This window comes from Papio anubis, chromosome 4 (genome assembly GCF_008728515.1).
Source record: "Papio anubis isolate 15944 chromosome 4, Panubis1.0, whole genome shotgun sequence".
NCBI lineage: Eukaryota > Metazoa > Chordata > Mammalia > Primates > Cercopithecidae > Papio > Papio anubis.
Genome location: NC_044979.1, coordinates 180,244,450 through 180,267,851, shown reverse-complemented (window position 1 = coordinate 180,267,851; position 23,402 = coordinate 180,244,450). Strand labels below are relative to the sequence as shown.

The 23,402-nt window shown below is 57.2% G+C and overlaps 1 protein-coding gene across 5 annotated transcripts in view; it reads left to right on the top strand.

The window, feature by feature from the left end:
* ITGB2 (integrin subunit beta 2) overlaps positions 1 to 23,402 on the top strand; it is a 47,359-nt gene that overhangs the window by 12,252 nt on the left and 11,705 nt on the right. The window contains exons 1-8 of one of the 5 annotated variants that reach the window (XM_003895377.5): positions 1,665 to 1,970; positions 11,323 to 11,383; positions 11,768 to 11,856; positions 15,194 to 15,374; positions 18,706 to 18,876; positions 20,461 to 20,702; positions 21,713 to 21,868; positions 23,026 to 23,121. In XM_003895377.5, coding sequence (XP_003895426.1) covers positions 11,326 to 11,383; positions 11,768 to 11,856; positions 15,194 to 15,374; positions 18,706 to 18,876; positions 20,461 to 20,702; positions 21,713 to 21,868; positions 23,026 to 23,121 — 993 coding nt within the window. In that variant the 5' untranslated portion in view covers positions 1,665 to 1,970; positions 11,323 to 11,325. Of the gene's footprint in view, positions 1 to 1,664; positions 1,971 to 8,437; positions 8,523 to 8,821; positions 8,910 to 11,322; positions 11,384 to 11,767; positions 11,857 to 15,193; positions 15,375 to 18,705; positions 18,877 to 20,460; positions 20,703 to 21,712; positions 21,869 to 23,025; positions 23,122 to 23,402 lie in introns of those variants that run through there. The other 4 variants (XM_009202121.4, XM_031665804.1, XM_017956379.3 and 1 more) reach the window with 4 other exon arrangements.

The following is a 23,402-nucleotide window of genomic DNA, read 5'->3' as shown; positions in this document are numbered from 1 at the left end:
ATTCATAGGTGCTGTGATTCCTGCTGGGTTTGAAATTATTCCCAATGTCTAATTGTTTGGTTTTTATTTACCTTTCTTGTTTGTTCTATTTTCCCTTACTTTTTTCTTTTAAAGGATTTGTCTCTTTTTTTTTTTTTTTTTTTTTTTGCTCAGTTGCCCAGGCTGGAGTGCAGTGGTGCAATCATGGTTCACTGTACCCTCAACCTCTTGGGTTCAAGAGATTCTCCCACCTCAGCCTCCCTGGGACCATATCGGGTGCCACCATGCCTAGCTAATTTTCAGAGCATTTTTTTGTAGAGATGAGGGTCTGGGTCTCCAAATGTTGCCTAGGCTGGTCTCGAACTCCCGGGCTCAAGTGATCCTCCCACCTTGGCCTCCCAAAGTGCTAGGATTACAGGTGTGAGCCACCACGACCAAAATAAAGATTTGTCATATTTTTTTCAGGTATATACATTTTATTTTTATTCCTAAGGAGACTCTTGAATTGTTATCATATATACTTGGATTTTTTTTTTAGCAAAATGCCCACTGACGAGCATCTGTATTCCTCCCCAGATAGGATGGAATGACAGTGTGCTCTCTGGCCCCTCCCAACCCAGCCCTCTAGGCATTTTGTTTCATAGTGTTAATATTTTTACCACTATTTTTAAATCAATGGGTTATGATATCATAATTTTTACTTATTTCTTTGCCCGACTTTGTATCATCTGCTCTTGTATTTCTCATGGATTTCTTCATGTCTATTTCTGCAAGACATCTTTAAAACAGAGTTTAGGGGCCAGGCGCCGTGGCTCATGCCAGTAATCCCAGCACTTTGGAAAGCAGAGGTGGATGGATCACTTAAGGCCAGGAGTTGAGACCAGACTGGCCAACATGGTAAAACCCTGTCTCTACTAAGAATACAAAAATTAGCTGGGTGTGATGGTACACGTGCCTGTAATCCCAGCTACTTGGGAGGCTGAGGCAGGGGAATTGCTTGAACCCGGGAGGTGGAGGTTGCAGTGAGCCGAGATTATGCTGTTGCCCTCCAGCCTGGGTGACAAGAGCAAAACTCCGTCTCAAAAAAAATTGAAAACAAAAAATAAATACATAAATAAAACAGAGCTTAGGGTAGTAATGTGTCTGAGTCCTTGCTCTGAAGATGTCTGATTTGGGTTTTTTTCTAGGTATAATCTCTTTCCCTCCTCTTCCTCTTCCTCCTTCTCTCCCTTCTCTCTCTCTCTGAGCCCGTAGTATTTTAGTGTTCTGTGGTATCATCCTCACGTTCCTAGTTACGGGACCTCATTGATCCACCCCTGAGGGGTTCAGTGGCCTCGCAATCCACGTCCCCGCCCAGATCTGCAGCCTTCCTCCTGTGACCTGAGCGTCTCCTCCTCACTGTCCCTGTTCCCTCCCCTCCCACCCCCGCGTGCAGGTGGATGTCAGTGCGTGCACGCAGCCACGTTTTCTTGCCTGTTCCCATCTCTTTATCCTCCTTGGCTGGTTCCTCTGCTCCGTTCTCTGGCTCAGGAATTTGCTCTCCAGGGTTTTTCATTCTGCTCTTTAGCAGAATGTGTTACTGTTGCTTTCCATCATCAAACTTTTCACTCCCATGGCCTCTGTGTTCTTCTTCCTGATGGGCGCCCTCTCCTCTGCCTGGCGCTCCTGGAGGCCGGGCCCCTCTCCCAAGTGCGAATCTGATGGAGGCAGGTCCTTCTTATGGGGACCTCGTGAGAAATGACATGTCCCACCTGTCTCGACGGGTTGTTCTCTGACATCGGAGCAGCTGAGGAGCAGAGAGGGGCAGGGGTGAAGGGCCACGGTGGTGCAACCCACCACTTCCTCCAGCGAGGAGCTGAGAGGAACAGGAAGTGTCGGGACTTTAGGACCCACGCCTCCAGCTGAGGTTTTTAGACGTGATCCAGGGCAGACTGATAGTGAAGCCCCCACGCCCAGCCAGGAGCACCGCCGAGGCCTCCAGCGCACCGAGGGTGAGTGTGCAGAGGCCCCGCCATGTCCACGGTGATTTTTGGAGGGAAGCACTTTCCTGCCCTGGCCTGGAGTGACCCTGGTGACCCTGCTCATGGCCCCGGCCCAGGGGTGTCTGGCAGGAAGGGGTCTCCAGACCATCTGCTCCACGGTCCCCTTTAAGACCCAGCAAAGGGAAGTGCCTGCCACTACGCGCAGTCACACAGGGTGCTGGGAGCGATTGTGACTGAGGGTGGCGCCGGCATGGGAGGACAAGGGACTGTGAGGCCGGCAAGGCCAGGAGAAGGCTGGGCCCACAAGCGCCTAGGGGGTGGCTGGGGGGTCCTGGCGCTCCAGGCTGGGCAGGAGGAGGGTTCCTGGGGCCTCCTCTGTGAACCTGCTGCGCCTGCCCGTGTTAGGCCCTCCTGTCTGCATGCCGCCCCGCCAGGCTACAGTGATTCCTTCTCCAGATCAACTCGCAGTGTGTGGTGTGGTTTGTGGTGTGTGGTGTGTAGTGTGGCATGGCGTGCATGTACGTGTGTTCATGTGTGGTTCTTGTGTGTAGCATAGTGTAGTGTGGTGTGTGTGTGTACGTATGGTGTGTGAGTGTGTGTGTGATGTGGTGTGGTGTCTGTTGTATGTACATGTGTGATGCACATGTGTGTAGTGTAGCATGGTGTGGTGTGGCACATGCTCCACGCTCCTCTGGGACCCTCAAGCTTCCCTGCCTCCTCTGTGGGGACCCCTGGGTGAGGTCTTGCTGTAGGGGAGCGGGCGCTGCTGTGCAATTCTAGTCCAGATGTTTCAGCTGATGACCCTGGCCTCCCCACGACAGGCTCCTGGAGGCCGTTCCCAAGGTCCTGGTGGGAGGGGGATTGAAGCCATGCCCCTGGGTCCCAGGCCCACCTGGTCCCCTTCTCCCAATACTGCACTCTTGGGGCCAGCCCTCCCCACGCATCCTCCGCCCTGTCACCCCTTGCACCACCACACCCACACACAATCCCCTCTCCCCCAGATCTGGGGGCCGGGATCCTGCCCTGCTGTCCCTGTCCGTCCATCTGGGGCCCCTCTCCTCTGTCAGTTCCTGGGTGGGGAGAAGGAGGGGTGGCACGGCTGCAATGGGGAAGCGGGGGATTGCCTGAGAGCACAGCCTGGGAGCGAGCTGTGGGGACACAGGGGACACTCACTGTCACTCAACTTCCCCGTGACGGTGGCGCGACGCCCACGGGTTTGGGGGCTGAGGCTGGATTCTGGAGGCTTCACAGAAATGAGCTGCTAGAAGCTCTGGGCCGTCCACCGTCACCGCAGCGCTTCACCATGAGCGGCTTCGCAACTCCACGCCCAGCTCGCTGCAGAATCCCGGGGGCCAGCGCCTCACTGAGAGTGGCCTCCAGACTCCACATTTTAGGAAGGAACTCCCACCCCACCCAGTTGACTGCAGAATCCCCGGGTCCCTGCCGGCCTGGCACCCAGTGTTCCCCTTGGTATTCGGGGATGAGTGGGGGAGTCCCTTTGCCGGGAAGAGGTCCCTAGCTGGGCCCCTGCAGGCGGTGGCTGAGCCTTGGCCCCAGGGCCAGTCCCCACCGGGTGTGCCATCCTGGGCAGGGCCACAGGGCAGATTCCCCAAATGGCCAGGACCCCTGTGGCCGCCTGACCCCGGAGGGCTGAGGCCCTCGGTGAAGCAGGTGACCGGGCGGGTGTGGGGTTTGGTGTCAGCTCCACAGCGTCATTGCCACTCAGCATATGAGTTTCCACTCCCAGCAGTAAATGAACAGACGAGCAACTGAAGGCGCCTCCAGTGCTGGGAGAGGAGACGCTCAGCCACCCAAGGGCCTTTGCCCCAGGGGAATAAATCCGGCCATTTCCTGGTGGGCATGGGCTGGGCTGGAGAAGCTGGGCCTCCTGGCAGGGGCTGGCATGAGACCCAAACACTGCACAGGCAGCTGGACAGTCCTCCCCTGGGCCTCGGGCTTCTCACCTGAACCACCGGGTGGTAACTCCTGCCCCTCAGGCAGCATCAGTGTGACCTGCCTAGTGCACAGTGAGCCTAAGGCAATACGGTCACCACCGGGGGACTCCCTGGGGAAGAGGCCCCCACACTGCGAGGTGCCCATGAAGGGACCACCGCCACCCAGGAGATGGGAGGGACCCTGTCTGCACCCTGTCTGGAAGGGACGTGGGGTGAGCAGGCTATTTGGTCCCCTGGGACTCAGTTTCCCCATCTGTGAAACAGGAGGGGTGGTCTGGCCAATTGTGCACACTCCAGCTGTCTCTATAGTCAATCATGTAATTTGAACTCACTTCCCCAGGGCTCCTGCCAGGCCCAGCTCTGTCCACTCCAGCCCAGGCCAGGCCCCATCAGGTACCAGGGCTGTGGGGCATTTGCCTCTGTGGATGGAGCAGCATGGCGCCTGTGGCGGTTCCATGGAACAGGTCCTGTGTGGCCCCCCTTGCTGCACTCTTGTCCTGTATTAGAGAACCATGGTTCTGCCTGAGGCCATGTCCCCGGAGGCTGGCTCCTGTTCCCGGAGGAGAATGCCAGCAGCCACAGGGATCAGTAACACAGGCATTCACCAGCGGGTACAGACCAGGTCGCTGGGAAGCCCCAACTCAGGGGACTCTGCAGTGGGTGCCTGGCAATTATGGTGATGTGGGTGACACCCACCCCAAGGCGGACCTGGTGCCAGCAATGATCCCTCATATCCTACTTGGCACAAACTGGCACTAACATGGGGCATTGATTAGGTGGTTGCACTCCTCGACTCTGAGCCCATGTGTGTGGAACCCAGGCCCTGAGTGAGCACAGAGGGCCCTGGTGCTATCCTGAGCAGAGGCTCCTGCCCACCCCCTGCCTACCCGGGGCTGCGTGTTCTCTCTGGCCATCCAGAGACCGAGAGTGCAGAAGAGTTAGCCGCAGGGGAACAGCTTCTTGCCCCGCTGATTGGTAAACAGCCTTGCTGGGAACACATGCTGGTGTTAGGAGTGGTGGAGGTTTCTGTGAGTGATGGAAACTTGGGGTAGGGGTTGGGGAGAAAGAGGTGCTGAGAGTCTCAGCAGAGGGCAGAGTCCGGGAGTTCTGGAGCGCAGCTCGGAGCCCATGTGCCGTGCCCAGAGGAGAGGCTGGCAAGCCCATCCCATGGATGGGTGATTGGGGGAGTGACAGTGGCGACAAGCTCATGCCAGCAGGGAGGTCCCACCGCCGTGAAGCAGTGTCCTCAGCAACGTCACGGTGGGAACAAGAAAGCCAGTGGCTTTGGAATCTGGAGGAGCAATTTCAGCACAATGCATCGGCCACCATGAAATTCAGTTTTTTTTTTGTTTTTTTTTTTTGAGACAGAGTCTTGCTCTGTTGCCCGGGCTGGAGTGCAGTGGCTGGATCTCAGCTCACTGCAAGATCCGCCTCCCAGGTTTACACCATTCTCCTGCCTCAGCCTCCCGAGTAGCTGGGACTACAGGCGCCCGCCACCTCGCCCGGCTAGTTTTTTGTATTTTTTAGCAGAGACGGGGTTTCACGGGGTTAGCCAGGATGGTCTCGATCTCCTGACCTCGTGATCCGCCCGTCTCGGCCTCCCAAAGTGCTGGGATTACAGGCTTGAGCCACTGCGCCCGGCCGAAATTCAGTTTTGAAAATGTCCTTTTTTCATTTATCACAGAAAGGGTGGAAAATACAAACAGGAATAATGAAAATTGAAAATACTCATAGTGCCACCACCCAGAGAAACACAGAATATTTTGGTACTGTCTCTCTTCCTCTTTCCCACAAATTCACTTTTACCACAAAGCCAAGCTGCCCTGAGTAGCCGTTGGCATGTTTTTGTTGCTGTGTGGGACTCCACAGTGCGGGCATCAAAACTGCTAAAGCGTCTTCCAGGTTGATGGCTACACAGGGAATCAAGATATTTTGGCTGAAATCCCTGATTCTTTCCTAGCGTGACTCGTATGTTTCTTAGGCAGTTTTCTTTCTTCAGTTTTCTTTCTTCTTTTGTGAATTACCTGTTCAGGGTGCCACAGCCTTGAAACATCCTTGAATGGAGTATTTACCTTTTTGTTATTAATTTCTAAGATATCTTTAGAGGGGAAGATTACCAGTTACCTTTTGCACTAGAGAGATATTAGGTATTTTCTCTATGCAATTTGTTATGTACAACATGTGTCATTTTTAGAGTCTGTCTTCTTGTTATTTTCCCCCTTAGTTTTTCTTTTTTTTTCTTTTTTTTTTTTTCTTTTTAGACAGAGTTTCACTCTTGCTGCCCAGGCTGGAGCACAGAGGTGTGATCTCAGCTCACTGCACCCTCCGCCTCCCGGGCTCAAGTGATTCTCCTGCCTCAGCCTCCCGAGTAGCTGGGATTACAGGTGCCCGCCATCAGGCCCAGCTAATTTTTGTATTTTTAGTAGAGACGGGGTTTCACTGTGTTGCCCAGGCTGGTCTCAAACTCCTGACCTCAGGTGATCCACCTGCCTCAGCCTCCCAAAGTGCTGGGATTACAGGCGTGAGCCACCACGCCCGGCCTCCCCTTAGCTTTCATGCTGAGGTTTCCTTACTCTTAGATACCTATTCTTCTATTTCCTTTATTGTTTTATTCCCTAAAACCGAAGTCCTACACATTTGTGGCCATTCTTTTACGTCCACAACAAGAGCGTCCAGGGCCTCAGCCTCACGTTGCCACCCGGGAACAGATAGTCTCCTTCGTGTTAGACGGAAGAGTGGTGTCTCCTGGTCTAAAATGCTGTAAATATCATTGGATTTCCCTTTGATTTGAGGTATTTAGCGGAGTACTTTAGCATTCTTTATTAATATGTGTGTGTGTGCGGGACGGGGTGTCTTGTTTTATTTCATTTGGCCAGAAATTGTGGCCTTTAAAAGTTGTGCTATCAGGCCGGGTGCAGTGGCTCATGCCTGTAATCCCAGCACTTTGGGAGGCCGAGGCGGGTGGATCACGACGTCAGGAGTTCAAGACCAGCCTGGCCGATATGGTGAAACTCCATCTCTACTAAAGATACAGAAATTAGCCGGGCCTAGTGGTGCGCACCTATAGTCCCAGCTACTCAGGAGGCTGAGGCAGAAGAATTCCTTGAACCTGGGAGGCAGAGGTTGCAATGAGCTGAGATCGCACCACTGCACTCCAGCCTGGGCAACAGAGCAAGATTCCGTCTCAAAAAAAAAAAAACAAAAAACAGTGCTATCAAACTTCACAGATAGTAAAACGAACGGTAGGAACGCATCTCCCTGACCCTTGGGGAAATACACGTTTGCAGTGTTGGAGGGTCAGAGGAGACATGGGCTGGGGGTTCCTGCATCCTCTCCACTCCGACTTGTTCCGATCTGATTTGACCTGTCTTTGTCCCTGGATTTCCTGGAGCCTCTGTGATCCAAGAACAGCGTTCCAGCCCGCACTTGAATGGCACTTCTCTCCAGTTCTTTATCATGTTCCTACGAAGCAGAAATGAGTCCATCTTGATGCTCTGGCTTTTGGCTTAAAAGGTGGATGCCTAGTTTATAATCATCCCTTGAGCCTTCAGTTCCCTCCCACCTCCTCTTCCTTCCAACCTCGTCCCCCACCGGCATCGTCCATCGCTTCCCGTGCACCTCCGAGTCACTTTGATGCGAGCGTGTCTCCTCTAAGAAGCATAAGGTGGGTTTTATTCCCTGACCCCAGCACAGGCAGGAGCAAGCTCTGATGCAAAGTTCTAATGGGTCTGTGGGGCCTCTGGCTTCTCAGGCAATCTCATCTTAGGGTTTTACGGGGTTGCAAAAAGGAAGCCTGACCCTGCTGATTCCTCTCCCAGCATAGGCTCTGCCCTCTCTCTGCTGTCTCACTTTAAAGTTTCTTTTCTTTTCTTTTCTTTTTTTTTGAGACAGAGCCTCCTTCTGTCACCCAAGCTGGAGTTCAGTAGTGCCATTAAGCTCACTGCAGCCTCCCCCTCCTGGGCTCCAGTGATCCTCCCGCCTCAGCCTCCCGAGTAGCTAGGACTAGAGATGCATACCACCATGTATGGCTAGCTTATTTTCTATTTTTATTTTTTGTAGAGATAGGGGTCTCACTATGTTGCCCAGGCTGCTCTCAAACTCCCGGCCTCAAGTGATCCTCCTGCCTTGGCCTCCCAAAACACTGGGATTGCAGGCATCAGCCACCACGCTGGCCTGTTCGTTTCCCGTGTTTGCTCCTGTTCTCCTGTCTTTGACTTCTGTGAAAGAGTGCGTGTCATTTGGCCCGGATCTGCTGCAGGTCTCTTCTGACGCCGCTTTCGTGTCTCAGAGCCTGAATGTTCAGAGCTTTGCTCGCCGTGAAGTGGGGTTCATCTGGTGCCCGGGAGGGAAGGGCGCCCGGCCCCCGAGGGGTTCTCCGGGGAAAGATGACCCCATCCCCCAGGTCCTGCCCCTCAGCCCCCTGCTTCCCCTGTGCAGGGGACTTGGTGACAGATACCACTTCCTGCAGCTGGGCTGGGGTTTCACCAGCACTTCCCTCTCGGGCAGGGTTGAGGTCAAGGGCGACTCTGATGCAAGGTTCTGAGAGGCCCGTGGGGCTGTGGATTCCTGAGCAGCCTCAGCTTTGGGTTTTGCACCTTAGGTCTTGGTAAGGGGACCTGCCTGCCCTTAGACGTGGGAAGTCCAGGAGCTGGAGGATGAGGAGGGCGCCCGCCCCCAGTGTGGGGCAGCAGGGAGGGCGGCAGGGTGATCAGGCTCCAGGCTGGAGCTCTGGGGCCTGCTCGGGCGGGGGGTGCAGGACGGGGTGTCTGTGCTCTTCCTCCCTGCTTGCCCTGCAGCTCTGCCGGCTTAGCTTCAGGGCACCAGAGGTGACAGTGGCCAGGTACCTGCCTGTTTGCCTGAATGCTGTCCTACATCTGTGCCTTACCCATTCCCGTCCCCCAGGGAGCTGGCACAGGCCCTTCGACCACCTCCAGGCACACGGAGGAAATGGACGCAGAGAGGCCAGATGCGGTCTTGGTTTCTTAGGCCTCAGGTGAGGCCCTGGACCTCCGTGGGCCATCCCGGCTACTGGGTGGAGGGGCTGCCCTGCCCTGTTCTCCCACAGAAGGGAGGCCGGCTGCCAGGTTCAGTGCACTGCCTTACCTCCCGGAGCCGACCTTCGTCCCCAGCTGTTTATCTGGGCTCAGCCACTGGCATCGGGGGGTGGGGCAGGGCCTGGCTTCTCTTATGCCCCCAGCTCTGAGCCCCCCAGGGCTGTTCATGGAGGAGCAACAGTGGGGAGAGGGTGGCTCCCCCCCCGCCCACTTGCTGTGGTCATGGTCGAGGCACTGTGGTCTCTGAGCCAATCCTGCTGGAATCCATGTGTACCCCCTCTCCCTAGGGGCACAGGGGTCCCCAGTGTAACTGGGCTCCAGGTCCATATCTTGCTGCTGCTGGGGGCCTCAGTTTCCCCATTTGAGGGTACGAAGTGTCTGCATGCCGCTGGTCATGACTGTGTTAGGGGCGGAGACGTCAAGTCTGCGGCCCCAGGGACAGCGTGGAGCTGGGGTGCGGGTCCTTACCAGCCTGGCTGGGGCTGCCGGGGGAGGGCTGCACCCCCTCTCCACTTGGCACAGCTGCAACCTGGGGGTGTCCTGAGGCCGACTGGACCCTGCACCCTGGGGTGGCTCCAGCATGCACAGGACCTCCGGTCAACTGAGGGGCTGGTGGGCACTTGTGGCACCGAGGTCTGTCCAGGTGCGGGACTTTGGGGGGGCGCAGATGGAGAGCTAGAACTGGCCTTGGCCGGAACCACAACCCCCAACGATCAGACACAGGATGGGCCCCGTGTGAACCCAAACCACCTCCTCCAGGAAGTTACAGCAGGTGCATGTTCTGTTTTTGACCCCAGAATGGGATCAAGGGTTCCCTTTTGACATTTTGGAATTCTGATTGTAATTTTGCTGGGAACCAGGAAACGAGGTCACCTCCAAAACAACAGGACCTTGGGGCTGGTTGGGGCCTCTAAGCTGTGGGATGCTCAGATGGGCCCGGGTGGGGTTCTGCTGGCTTGGGTCTGCCCACCGAACCTTGGGTGACCCTGCCAGCACCACCTGAGGGCAGTGGGTGGGACAGAAACGCCCCAGGAGCCTGGGAGGGCGTGAGAGGAACTGGCATTTGCTGGGGGAGGTGTGTTCATCTTTGCTTCTGGTAACAGCCCTAGGGTAACAGAAGCGTCTTCCTGCCCACTATGGCAGGAAGGCTCCTGGGTACCCCTTCTCAGAACCTCTCCACCTCTTGGTGCCAGATAAAAGGGTCCCAGCCAGGACCCAACGTTCTCAGGTCCTGGAGGTCAGACCCAGAGGCCCACCCCACCTAGGAAGCCCTAAGACCCCCCAAGGAGCCGACCTAGGGCTGCTTTGGGCACCTCCAGGATGGAGGGAAGGGAGCCCAGGGGTGGGACGGCCCTGCCACCTGCTAGGAGGTGCTGCCAGCCTCCAGTACCAGGCTGAGGCCTGGTTCTGTCATTTCGCCCCTGGGGCCGAGGGCCTGTGAGTGACCACAGAGCTGCCCTGGCTGTGGATGACTGGGTTAAGGACGGGGTGGGTGTGTATCTGGAAACAAAAGGGCAGGAGCCCGGCAGCTGGTCGCTTGGGCAAGTCAGGTGACTTTTTTTCCCACCTGGCAGGGACCGCAGGGCTCCTGGGCAGGCCTTGCACACAGCCTGGCACTCGCGGGCATCAAGCCAGCTTTCTCTTCCTGGCCCTGTTTCTGCCACAGAGAGACAGGGCCAAGCCCGGCTCTGCTCCAAGCACAGGCTCTGCTCACGGAGGACTTGGGGTGCACAGGGGCAGAGTGCACACACCGGGTGTGTGGGGTTGTGGTGTGCGTGTGCATGCACATTTGCATGTGTGTATGGTATGTGTGTGTGGTGTGTGTGCCTGTGTGGTGTGTGCGTGTGTGTACGTGTGCATGTATATTTGTGTGTGGTGTGTAGTGTCTTGTGGGGAGTACGGTGTGGGTAAGGGGTGTATACATCTCTCTGTGTACATATGTGTGGCGTGATACATACATGTGTATGTGTGGTGTGTGCGTGCATGTGGTGTGTACATGTGGTCAGGCATGCATCTGTATGCGTGTACACGTGCATGTGTGGTGTGTGGTGTGTGTATTGTCTGCATGTGTGTGTGCCTGTGTTGTGTGTCTCTGCAGGGACCCGCTGCAGCTGTCCTGGGTGCCTGGCTGCTGAGCAGGTGTGCTGCCCGCACTGCCGGGCCCGACCTCCCTCCCTCCCTGGCTATTGGAAGCTGGGCCCAGCGCAGCTGTGCTGGCCTGACTCTAACCCACCCCTGCAGGAGGGACAGGGCCCCAGCTCCTTGTCCCAGGCCAGCTGGAGCGGGGCTTTGTGGGTGGTCAGCCCCAGGGGCTGGGCCTGAGACCGTCACCAAGACCCCTTCCCTCCACAGGACATGCTGGGCCTGCGCCCCCCTCTGCTCGCCCTGGTGGGGCTGCTCTCCCTCGGGTGCGGTGAGTTCTGTGTTCCACGGAGGGGACTCCACGCGTGACATTCCGGTCAGGGAGAGCAGGGCCTGCCCTCATGTTCCCACAGATAGAAGTTCCCGGGAGGCTGGGGAAGGATCATGCCCCTGGGGGCAGGTCGGGGACTCAGGCCTCGTCCCCCCACACGCCAGGAAGCTGTGGCTGTGCTGTTTCCCCAGGGCCCCCCTCTGCACCTGGGGGTGGTGGCTGATGCGGGGTCTCCTGGAGGCTGCCTCCCTGTCTCTCTGGGCCTCCTCTGACCCTCCTGCTCTATTCCCCCTTGGGTGCGGGCCTGTGGTCACTCACAGGCCCCCTTGGGTGTGGGCCAGGGCGGCCCAGAGCACCCACTCACCTGCCGGCCTCGTCCCTCAGTCCTCTCTCAGGAGTGCACGAAGTTCAAGGTCAGCAGCTGCCGGGAGTGCATCGAGTCGGGGCCCGGCTGCACCTGGTGCCAGAAGCTGGTAAGTGCCTCCTGGGCCCCTCCCCACCTGCCCAGCTCCTGGGTGGGGGCCCTTTCCTGCCCCTGAAGCCAGTGGCACCCAGAGGACCAACAACTCCATTCCTCTTGGGGGGTCCCCAGACCCTGGCCTTGCCCTCCCCTGAAGGGGCCCCTGAGGTTCTGATGTGTGGTGTATTTGGAAACACACACAGAACACACACTTTTAGCTTGTCTCAGCCATTTCAGAGTAGGTTGTAGACATGGAGCCCTTTGTTTCGTAGTACTTCAAGGGAGGTCTTTCTTAAGAACCAGGTTTTCACTTACAAAACCGTGTAAGCAAGTGCAGAAACACACACGTTTCTGGCCGGCATCGCCAGCACGCTTTCCTGCAGAGGCAGCAGGCTCGGGGCCAGCGACGGGACCCACCAAACAGCCCTCCTCAGAATCCAGGGGCTTTGCAGGGACAAGGTGGCCGAGAGGAAATGTATTCTGATGTAAATGTGTGAATGTGTTTTGATACATGTATATCTATATTTGATAAATACATGTACCAAAACCAGGAAATTCAGCATTGGTATCTCATTATGATCAAACCGACACACTGTACACATATTTTATTGGTTGTCCCAGTGATGTCTTCGTGAGCATATTTTCCTGGTGGATCTTGTAACTCAGGCTCACTCTGTGCTCAGCCGTCTCAGGCCCCGAATCTCCTAACCCAGGCTCATCCTACACTCAGCCGTCTCCTTGGGCTTCTTGAATCTGGACCGGTCCTCAGCTTTCTTTGTCTTTCCTGTCCTTGGGCATTTCCGAGGAGTTCGGGGAGCAGCTTTGTAGCATGACTCGGGGGTCTTTTCTGGAGTTTCCTCTTCCTGGACTCAGGTGCGCTTTGGCAGGAGCCCCTCAGTGACGGTGTCCTAAATGCCCGTGAGAGGCACTGCTGTTGCCCCGTCCCAGTCCTGATGAGATGGCATCCGCCCGGCCTCCCCACCCCGCTGCACAGTCCCCTGTGGGCTAGTGACGTTCCGCTCCCATCAAATCACATGGGCAGGCTCAGCGTCTGCGGATGTCCCCACCTGAAGCCGCCATCACTACAATGGCTGCAGCTGGGTGCAGTGCTGGTCCCTGCCTGCCTCTCACGGCTCCCAACCTGAGGAAGGGTCTCTCCTTCTCCACAGTTTTATTTTGTTCAGTAGTGCATCATCTGTGACTGTCCTTTCTTCCCCGAGATGCCCAAATCCACTGGGTTTGGCTCCGCGTCCTGTCCATGGGTCCCCATCCTATTTTTCTGAGCACTTTCTTGCTTTCTGGAGCAACATGACACTGCAGGCCCATCTTCGTGTCCCTTGCCCTAGCCTGGAATCGGATGTTTTTCTGAGGGCTCTGGTTCTTTTCCCTGCGAGTCCGGGTTCCAGCACTGTTGTAGCAGGACAAGCCACAGACGGAATTCCTCAGACACCCAGTTAAAGAAGAAAGGGCTTTATTTGGCCGGGTGCATCGGCAGACTTGCGTCTTAAGAGCCAAGTTCCCCAGAAAAGAAATTCCTGGCCCTTTTAAGGGTTTACAGCTCTAAGGGGTCCACGTGAAAGGGTTGTGATAAATCAAGCAAGCGTGGGGAACGTGACTGGGGGCTACACGCATCAGCTGACAGAACAGAAAGTTTTACAATGCTTTTTCATGCCATGTCTGGAATTTACAGCTAGCACAAGTAGTTTTGGTCAGGGGTTAATAATATTGTTATTATTTTAACCACCAGGGCCAGGAGGTGGTGCCAAGGTCCTCTGGCTATTTATCTTACTCTTGTTTCTTTCCAACTTTTTGCTTTCTCCCATCTCTCCTGTCTTATGAACTAGGGAAGGGGAGCGGGAGGAGAAGAAGGGAAGGGCAGCAGGAGAAGTGGTGTCTCATTTCTTACCGTCAGCGGCTTCCTCGTTTCTCAAGTTTGCGGCCCACGGGGAGTGGCTTCGGGGCCTCCAGCCCACGCTACTGCGGCGAGCAGCCCGCAGATGAGAAGCTGGGTGGCTCCTGTCTGTCCTCTGACTGAGCAGGGTGGCCAGGCCCCAGGTGAAACCACCTTGCTCAGGTTGGGTTTTTCTCCCTCCCCTTTCTGGAGGTTGTCAGCTCCTCTGAAATAAATACCCTCCAGTGAGATTTGTTTGTTTCTGTGTGGGTCACATTTAGGCTTTCTTTTCCTTCTAGCCGGGATGCTTGCTGATGTAGTTTAATTTCTGGAGGACTTTAAAACTTCTGTGGTTTCAAAAGTCAGAGCCATACAAAGAGGCAGCCTGGGGACTGTCGCCCTCCCCTCCCACCTGCCCCCCTGCCCGCGGGACTCACCAGCCCTGGGGTGAGGGCGGGCTTATCCTCCTGAGCTTCCCTCTGTGAAAGCAAGTAGAGAAACACGTGCGCAGGCCGGGCGCGGTGGCTCAAGCCTGTAATCCCAGCACTTTGGGAGGCCGAGACGGGCGGATCACGAGGTCAGGAGATCGAGACCATCCTGGCTGACACGGTGAAACCCCGTCTCTACTAAAAAATACAAAAAACTAGCCGGGCGAGGTGGCGGGCGCCTGTAGTCCCAGCTACTCGGGAGGCTGAGGCAGGAGAATGGCGTAAACCCGGGAGGCGGAGCTTGCAGTGAGCTGAGATCCGGCCACTGCACTCCAGCCTGGGCGGCAGAGCGAGACTCCGTCTCAAAAAAAAAAAAAAAAAAAAAAAGAGAAACACGTGCGCTTCTGGCCCCGCGTCGCCAGCTGTCCCGTAGAGGCAGCAGGCTCGGGGCCAGCGACGGGACCCACCAAACACAGCCCTCCTCAGAATCCAGGGGCTTTGCAGGGACAAGGTGGCTGAGAGGAAAGCACCCGGGGCCCAGGCCTCCCAGGTTCCCCTCCAGCTTCCGTTCTTCTAAACTTTGAGGGGCTTGGCCCAGAACCCTGCCCATGTTCTGGGTTCCTTGGGGGCCTAGGGATTGCCACATTCCTTCGGGACAGAACAACTCCCTTGGACAAAGGTTCTGCTGCTGAAGGGCTTGAAGCCCCTGGGCCAGCTGCTGGAAGACGCAGAGGCCTCTCCTCTCGGGTCAGCCTTGGGCTGGAGAGCGGGTCCTGAGTCCTTCTGCTGCTAGAGGCAGAGGACGAGGGGATACCCCGCCCCCCAGGGCTCTGCTGCGGCCGGGAGCCTTCAGCAAGGGGCTGTCTGGGAGGCCGGAGGAGCTCCCTGTCTCTGTCCACAGGGACTTCTGTTCCAAATTCCAGGTACAGAGGAGGAGGGGACAGGGTGGGTCCTCAGTCCCTGATGGCCAGTCAGCCTCCTGCAGGTCCTGCAGTGTGGCCCCCTCCTGACCCCTGACTCCCCCTCCCCAGAACTTCACAGGGCCAGGGGATCCCGACTCCATTCGCTGTGACACCCGGCCACAGCTGCTCATGAGGGGCTGTCCCGCGGACGACATCATGGACCCCGGGAGCCTCGCCAAAACCCAGGAAGACCATGATGGGGGCCAGACGCAGCTGTCCCCACAAAAAGTGACTCTTTACCTGCGACCAGGTAGGCTTGGCCTTGGTGGGGGTGCCAGGCACCCTCTGTGCTGGTTATTGGTTCTGGCTAGGAGCCTGGCCCTGCTCTGGGGTGTCAGGGCTGCCCAGAAGGGGCATGTGTCCAGGTTGGACGGCTGGGTGGGCCAGTGAAGCCCCAAGGCTGCTGGAAAGCTGAACTCCTCAGCGCCCTTCCGCTCCGTCCCCAGGTGGAGCTGCCCCAGCCCTCACCATCGGCTCTCTCACAGCCCGACATTCTGTATCTTTTTTTTTTTTTTAAAGGGAGACCAAGCCATTTGGAAAACACTATTCCATTACACACTCAGAAGGCCACAGTACTCTTAGAAGAGTAGAGGGTCTGATAAGTCTTGCAGCCAAGAGACCTGAGTCACTGTTTAAATGAGTGTTGTCCAAACTGACTTGACCAGAGCACAGTTTCAGAACACAGTCCCCTGTCAGCACTTTAGAAACGTCCACCTTATCGGTGGCTCACACCTGTAATCCCAGCACTTTGGGAGGCCAAGGCGGTGGATCATTTGAGGTCGGGGGTTTGAGACCAGTCTGGCCAACATGGTGAAACCCCATTTACTAAAAATACAAAAAAAAAAAAAGATGAGCCGGGCGTGGTGATGCGCACTTGTAATCTCAGCTGGCAGGAGAATCACTTGAACCCGGGAGGCAGAGGTTGCAGTGAGCCAAGATTGTGCTACTGCACTTTAGCCTGGGCGACAGGGCAAGACTCTGTCTCAAAATGAAAAGGAAGGAAGGAGGGGAGGGGAAGGGGAAGGGGAAGAGAGCGCCCTCCTTGCTCCAGGAAGGCGGGTGTGTGGTGGTGCAGCAGATGGGAGGAGAAGGCCTAGTGTGGCCACCAACCTGTGACCTCCCAGGCCACAGTGAGGCCAGGGAAGGAAGGGGAAGCCATCTCCCAGGGAGGGGGTGCAGACAGAGCCGGGGTGACTTTAGAGGAACCAACTGGTGTTGGACAGGCTGGAACTCAGAGCTCTGCCCTCAGGGGAAGCCCAGGTCAGCGGCCACTGAGTTAGCCTTGGGGCAGAGTGGCCCAGGGTGCAGGCGGCCAGGTGAGAGCCAGCAGCAGCCAGGCGAGAGGTGGCTGGGAGAGAGTGAGGGACGGGGCCAAACCAGTGGGGAGGTCCTACACGAGCAGGGGCCAGGTGTCCCTGGGGGCAGCAGCGGACAAAACCCCACCTTGGTGGGGGGATCAGGCCGGCCCCTCATTGCCCCGTGAGCAGGCACAAGCCCCTTCGCCTTGGAACCTCCACCTCTGACCTCAAACTCGAGGGCCTGGCCCTGTGGCCCCTGGAGGCAGCTCTGATGTGTTTTCCCCGTGTCCCACCTCACAGTGAGGAACAGGCTGGCAGGGGTGTTGCCTGTGGCCAGAGTTTGTGCAGCTCTGTGGTGCTGGAGGTGTCAGGAAGGATCGTCCTGGAGGGTGGGGGTGCGCCCGAATGGGGGCATCCTTGTGCCATGGGGAAGGGTCAGGGAGTGGCTGACCACGGCCTGGCATGCATCTCCACTGTGCAGGGGGCAAATGCTGTCGCCTCTGGGGGGGCACAGGTGATCTCAGGTGGGCACAGGTGAGCTTAGGCAGGCTCAGGTGAGCACCAGGGACAGATCCTACAGCACCCCGGGGCCACAGGCTCCCAGAGCAAGGCGGTAGGATCTGGGAGGGGAACGTCCTCTCACGGGGTCCCGGCCCTACCCCCGCAGCCCGTGGCCCTTCGCTGAGTCTGGCACTCTGGAAGGGAAGGGACGGGGCCCCTTGGTCAGCCACCAAAGGCCTATGTCTGTGCCCTTTGACTGTAGCACAGCCACAACGCTCGTGGGCGCATGGTCTTGGCTGCCTCCTCCATGTCGCTGCAGACGCCGCGAGGCCCCCGAAGCGGAGCACATTTACTGTCTGCCCTCCGCAGAGAGTGTTTGCTGGTCCCCGGCCCAGAGGCCAAGTGACGTCTCTGAGGGCTAAAAGGCACAGCAGGGCCAGGGCCAGGATCGCCGGGTGTGAATGTGGGTGAGTGTGTGTGTGTGTGTGTGTGAGAGTGTGTATGTATGGTGTGTGTTGTGTGTGTGTTTAGCATTCTGTGTGGAGTGTGTGTGTATATGTGTGGCACGTGTGTATATGTGTATGGCATGCATGTGTGTGTGTTTGGTGTATGTGTGTGTGAGTGCGTGTGTGTGTGGTGTGTGTATATGTGTATGGCATGCATGTGTGTGTGTTTGGTGTATGTGTGTGTGAGTGCGTGTGTGGGCATGTGGTGTATTTGTGTATATGAGCACATACATGTAGTATGTGTGCTATGTGTCTGGTGTTGTGTATGAGTGTGTGGTGTGTGTGTATGTGTGCATGTGTGGTGTTTGGTATTTGTGGTGTGTGTATGCATATTTGTCTGTGGTGTGTTTGCTGTGTGCGGGTGCTATGTGCGTGTATTTGTGGGTGTGTGTGTGTGCTATGTGTGACTGTGTGTACATGAGGTATATTTGTGTGTGAGTATTGTCTGTGTGCATATATGTGGGTGTGTATGCCATGTGTGACTGTATGTGCATGTGGTGTATTTATGTGTAGGGGTGTGTGTGTGTTTGTGTGGGGGGGGCGCACATACCCTTTCTCTCAGGTCGTGGCAGCAGGCATGTTGGGGATGGGGTAGGCCCGGCACTTGTCCCAGGGCTGAAGGCTGGAGGGTTGGGCAGAGGGGACAGGTCTGGTTACCCTCCCTCCTTGCTCAATCATTAACATGATGTGTGTTTATGGAAAGCTGACTTGTGCTAGGCACGGTTCTGGGAGGCGGGGACACAGGCTGGTTGCGGTGACGCGTAAACACAACCGCAGGTGTGACTGAGACGCAGGCGAGCGGAAGTCCAGGGCTGGGATGGAGAAAGGGGCATCCTGGGGACGGCCTGCGTGGGCCTTGCTGGAAAGTGCCAGGTTTGTGTGATGCCTGTCTACGTGGCCGCTGATGAGGGTGCCCGTGAGACTGCAGGCACGGGGCCGGGTTACGTGTGAGCCCAGGTGAGCCACTGGCACTCTCAATGAAAGGCGTCCCCGATGTCACTGACGTCAACTCTATGCACCTCAGGCAAGGGTTTCAGTGTCACTGCGTGGCACGTGCCTGCGTCCTAGAGCCATGTCCTTCCTCTGAAACTGCAGCCTGCCTGGACGTCCTGTGTCTGGTCCTCAGCTCTCCTGCCAGGTGGGGAGAGGAGAGATCAGGAGGATTTAGGGGCTGGAGAAAAGGGTGCCAGTGCACAGCCCGCTCGGGGCCACACGCCCCCAGACACCCTGTGTGAGACGTGAGGTGTGGCTCATGGTGTTCTGTCCCTACCGGCAGGCCAGGCAGCAGAGTTCACCGTGACCTTCCGGCGGGCCAAGGGCTACCCCATCGACCTGTACTACCTGATGGACCTCTCCTACTCCATGCTCGACGACCTCAGGAACGTCAAGAAGCTGGGTGGCGACCTGCTCCAGGCCCTCAACGAGATCACTGAGTCCGGCCGCATTGGTGAGGCCCAGGCGCTGCAGGATGAGACACAGTCCTTTCCCAGACCCTGGCCACTCCTGCCTGTGGCCCACGCACCTCCTCATGCACAGGTCCCCAGGGCAGATCGGGGGGCCCCAGATGCAGGTCCCCCCAGGGCATCCACAGAGCTGCAGTCGGCCTTCCTCCCTGCCAGGAGCCACACCCAGTCCCTGGCTCCCCAAGACTTGTAGACATCATCCAGTCCTCCACTTCCCCTTCCACCTTCTACTTCCTTTATTTATTTCTCAGTATGTTTAAAAGATAAAAGTCTGACAGTGCCAATTATTAGACATTAAAGACCACAACGCACATAGATGGTACAGCAACAGCACCACTGAAGAAACCACACAGCAAGCTCTGCTGGGCCAGGGGCTCCACTCTCCACCAGCACTGCCTTGCCACAGAGCAAGTCTCCAGCACACGTGTGTGTCAGTCACAGCACATGTCTTCCCCGCCAGGCGTGGCTCCTCCCATCAGCACTCTGCCAACTTCCCTACATGCAGGGATGCACACACGCATGCTTACACACACACACACATGCACACATGCAAATGCATGCTCACAAAAATGCACGCTCACACACAAATGGATGCTCATACAAGCAAATACACGCTCACACACATGAATGCATGCTCAAACATGCAATACACAAACACAAATGCACATTCACACACGCAAATGCACTCTCACGCATGTGAATGCACGCTCACACACAAATGCATGCTCACACATGCAAATGCACACACACAAATGCATGCTCAAACATGCAAATGCACGCTCACACATGCAAATGCACACTCGCACATGAATGTATCCTCACACTCACAAATGGATGCTCACACGTGAATGCATGCTCACGCAAATGCATGCTCACACACACGCATACTCACACAAATGCATGCTCTCACATGTGAATGTATGCTCACACAAGAATGTATGCTTACACGCCATTGCATGCTTACACGAATGTATGCTCACGTAAAAATGCACACTCAGACATGCAAATGCATGCTCACACACATGTGCACACACATGCACACACAGACATGCTCACATGCACACTCCTGATCACCCATGTATGTCTTCACTCACATATACAAATCATACGCAAACACACATGTCCACATATGTACCTGGTCACCTATGTGAACTAGGTGTGTCCACACCTGAACATGCTCACATGCATACAGGAATATGTGCACACACAGTTGTGCTACACATGTACACACTCATGTTCACATATGCAGATGGCTGCACACGCACAGATACGCATACGCACATGTCCACATGCCCACACTTATACCTGGTCACACACATACATGCAGGAACACACATGCATACACTTGTGCTCACACATGTACATGATTGCACACACACACCCCCACAGACATTCACATGCACGCTTGCACAACACACATGCTCACACACGCTCCACATGTGCCATCTTGCTTTCTCCCCTTCCCTGCTAGGACAGAGGAAACAGGCTCGCCCTCGGGCCCCTTTGAAGCTGGCCCTCCCACCTGGGGCCAGCCTGCCGCCTCCCCAGCCCCTCCGTGTGCCCTGCAGGCTTCGGGTCCTTCGTGGACAAGACCGTGCTGCCGTTCGTGAACACACACCCCGATAAGCTGCGAAACCCATGTCCTGACAAGGAGAAAGAGTGCCAGGCCCCGTTTGCCTTCAGGCACGTGCTGAAGTTGACCAGCAACTCCAACCAGTTTCAGAAAGAGGTCGGGAAGCAGCTGATTTCAGGAAACCTGGATGCACCCGAGGGTGGGCTGGACGCCATGATGCAGGTCGCCGCCTGCCCGGTGAGGCCGCTGCCCCTGCTTGGGTCCCTGGCTTCCCCCAGTGTTGGGGGCTCTGTCAGGCACTGTGGGGGAGCAATGGGGTACCCTGGCTGGCAGGTCATCTAAGGGACTCCAGCCTGGGCCTGGGGAGGGCAGCGCCTCACCCTGCTGCTGCCCATGCAGGAAAGGGCAGGAGGAAGGGAGTGGCCATGGGGGCTTAAAAACCATGCGCAGATTTCATTGTTTGCTGTGAACTAAATTTGTGACCCTGGGCAAATCTTTTGAAGCCTAAACATTTTGCGAATGGCCAAGGGTAGAACAGGGCCGCTAGGCAGCTGGTCCCGTGGTTCCTGGGGTGGAACCGCCCTCCTCCCTCCAGGCCGGGTGGGCCCTGGCTGCCCAGTGCATGTCTCTCCACGTCCTGCCCACCCAGTCTGTGACTGTGAGCCTAACGGAGCAGCCACGGTCCCTGGGCTGTGTTGAGGCTGCGCACCGTCCTCCCCTCACAACCCACCTTAGCTCTCCAGCTTCCCTGCAGGCCCAGCGTAGACACACTGCTCATGGGTATGGGGTCACAGCCTAGGACATGCACAGCCCACAAACGCGCCTGCCAGAGGCTGTCCATGGTGGGCTCAAGGCCTGCCAGGCCCCTCGGGCTCGTCTTCCTCTGTGTTGCGCTGGTTCTGCATGTGGTTCACGTGTCTACCAGGGTTTTCCCCCTTGGGGATGGTTTCCTGAGGGTTTGTTCCCAGCTCTGAAGTGCAGGGACCACAACCATGTGACTCTCCTTGCCTTTCCACACATGTCTGCGCTCCCTGCGCCTCACACACGCACGGGGTGTTTGAGGGCCGTTGTCTCCTCCTGGGCGTGGCGTCTGGGGGAACACGGCTGGGTCCCTGAGACCCAAGGGAAAGGGGCACCAGCGCCAGCCTCCGGGTCACCCCGCCAGCTCTGCGTTGTCTCCTGTGCTCCAGAGGGCCCAGTTTGGGAAACCGAGGCAGGTAACCCCGCCCCCCACGCTTTCCTTTCAGGAGGAAATCGGCTGGCGCAACGTCACACGGCTGCTGGTGTTCGCCACCGACGACGGCTTCCACTTCGCGGGCGACGGGAAGCTGGGTGCCATCCTGACCCCCAATGACGGCCGCTGTCACCTGGAGGACAACATGTACAAGAGGAGCAACGAGTTCGTAAGTCCCCACCCCAGGCACCCAGGCACCGCCTGGCAGGACACCATTGACGGAGGGAACAAGGCGGGGTCTCCACCTTACAGAGCCTCCTTCCAACCCAAGGAGCAGATTCCCGAGGAAACCTCTGGAAGCCCCAAGTGGCGGTGTGGGGTCTCCCAGGAATAGCCTCAGGCCAGGGGAGGGTGGGGTTGGTGGGGGCAGCCAGGCTGAGCCCTGGCCTCGCCCTTGTGGCACTCCCAGGCCCTGTTGGTCTCCAGCCCCACTGCCCCCGCACCTGGGCTCTCAGTGGCTGTGGAGGTACCGTAACCGCCCCCAGGCTACAGCCGCGCCCTGTTGTCCCCGCCGCTGGCCAGGGTCCCATCCCGGAGCATCCTCCTCCTCTTCCTCCTGGCCTCCTCTGTAGTTTCCCTGCTGCCCCTGAGTCCGCCCCTCCAGTGTGGCCCCTCCCTGTCCCCAGCGCCTGAGCTGGGTGAGGGACTGCGGGGACCATGAGGAAAATGCGGGGAGGGACAGAGGCGAGAAGGGACCCAGGAGGCACAGGGTTAGGACGAGCCTCTCTCTGCAGAGGCATTTCAATGGCTCAGAGGGGCCACGACCTCTGGCTGGGATCAGCGGTGGGCCCAGAGGCCACCACCGGTCACAGGGGCTTGTCCTCGCTGGCCGTGGTGCAATGCTCTTGCGGCCTGACATCATAGGCTCTGGGGGCGGCAAAGGACTTTAGAGATGCAAAACTCAGGTCCTCTGCCGAAGCCACAGACAGGGGAGGGACGGCCGTCGGGTCCTGGAACTTGGGTAGGGAGAGCCGCACCTGACCCTCATGGCCTCTGCTGAAACTGAGCGCCTCTCAGTGCGAAAGCAGGTCCACCGTGTGGGGCAGGCTGGGATTCTGCCCCGTGTACATCCCCAGTCCCACGGTGATACGCCTCAAATGCTGCTCTTGCCTGGACTCTGAAAGCCCAAGTCTATGCACACGTTGCCCAGAGGCCATGGCGGCTCTCTGCACTGCACTCCTGTGCGGCAGCCTCTGCCTCTCCAGCCTTCCCCCGAAAGGGTCCGAAGCACAGGCAGGGCTAAGGCTGAGTGGGGCAGACAGGGGTGGGCACCTGGAAGGCTTGTCTCAGACTCGGGGCCAGCTGAGCAGGGCCTCCTTTCTCCAGGACTACCCATCGGTGGGCCAGCTGGCGCACAAGCTGGCCGAAAACAACATCCAGCCCATCTTCGCGGTGACCAAGAAGATGGTGAAGACCTACGAGGTGAGTGCTGTTGGGTCCTGAGCATCTATCGGGCAGAGGCACGTTTCAGCCGCAGGCCACACCCAGCGCCACTGCAGGTCTGAGTGCCACCTCCACATGCTGGGCACGTGAGGGCCAGCCGGCCCGGGTCACAGATGCCCGTGGGTGAGGAGCCTGAGGCTTCCCGTCCAGGACAGGACACCTGCGTGTCGATAGGAGGAGGAATTCCTCCCTGTCCCTGAAACTCAGCTGTGTTAACAGCGTGTCTTGGCATTGGTGATATTTTCTGTTCTTTTCTGGAA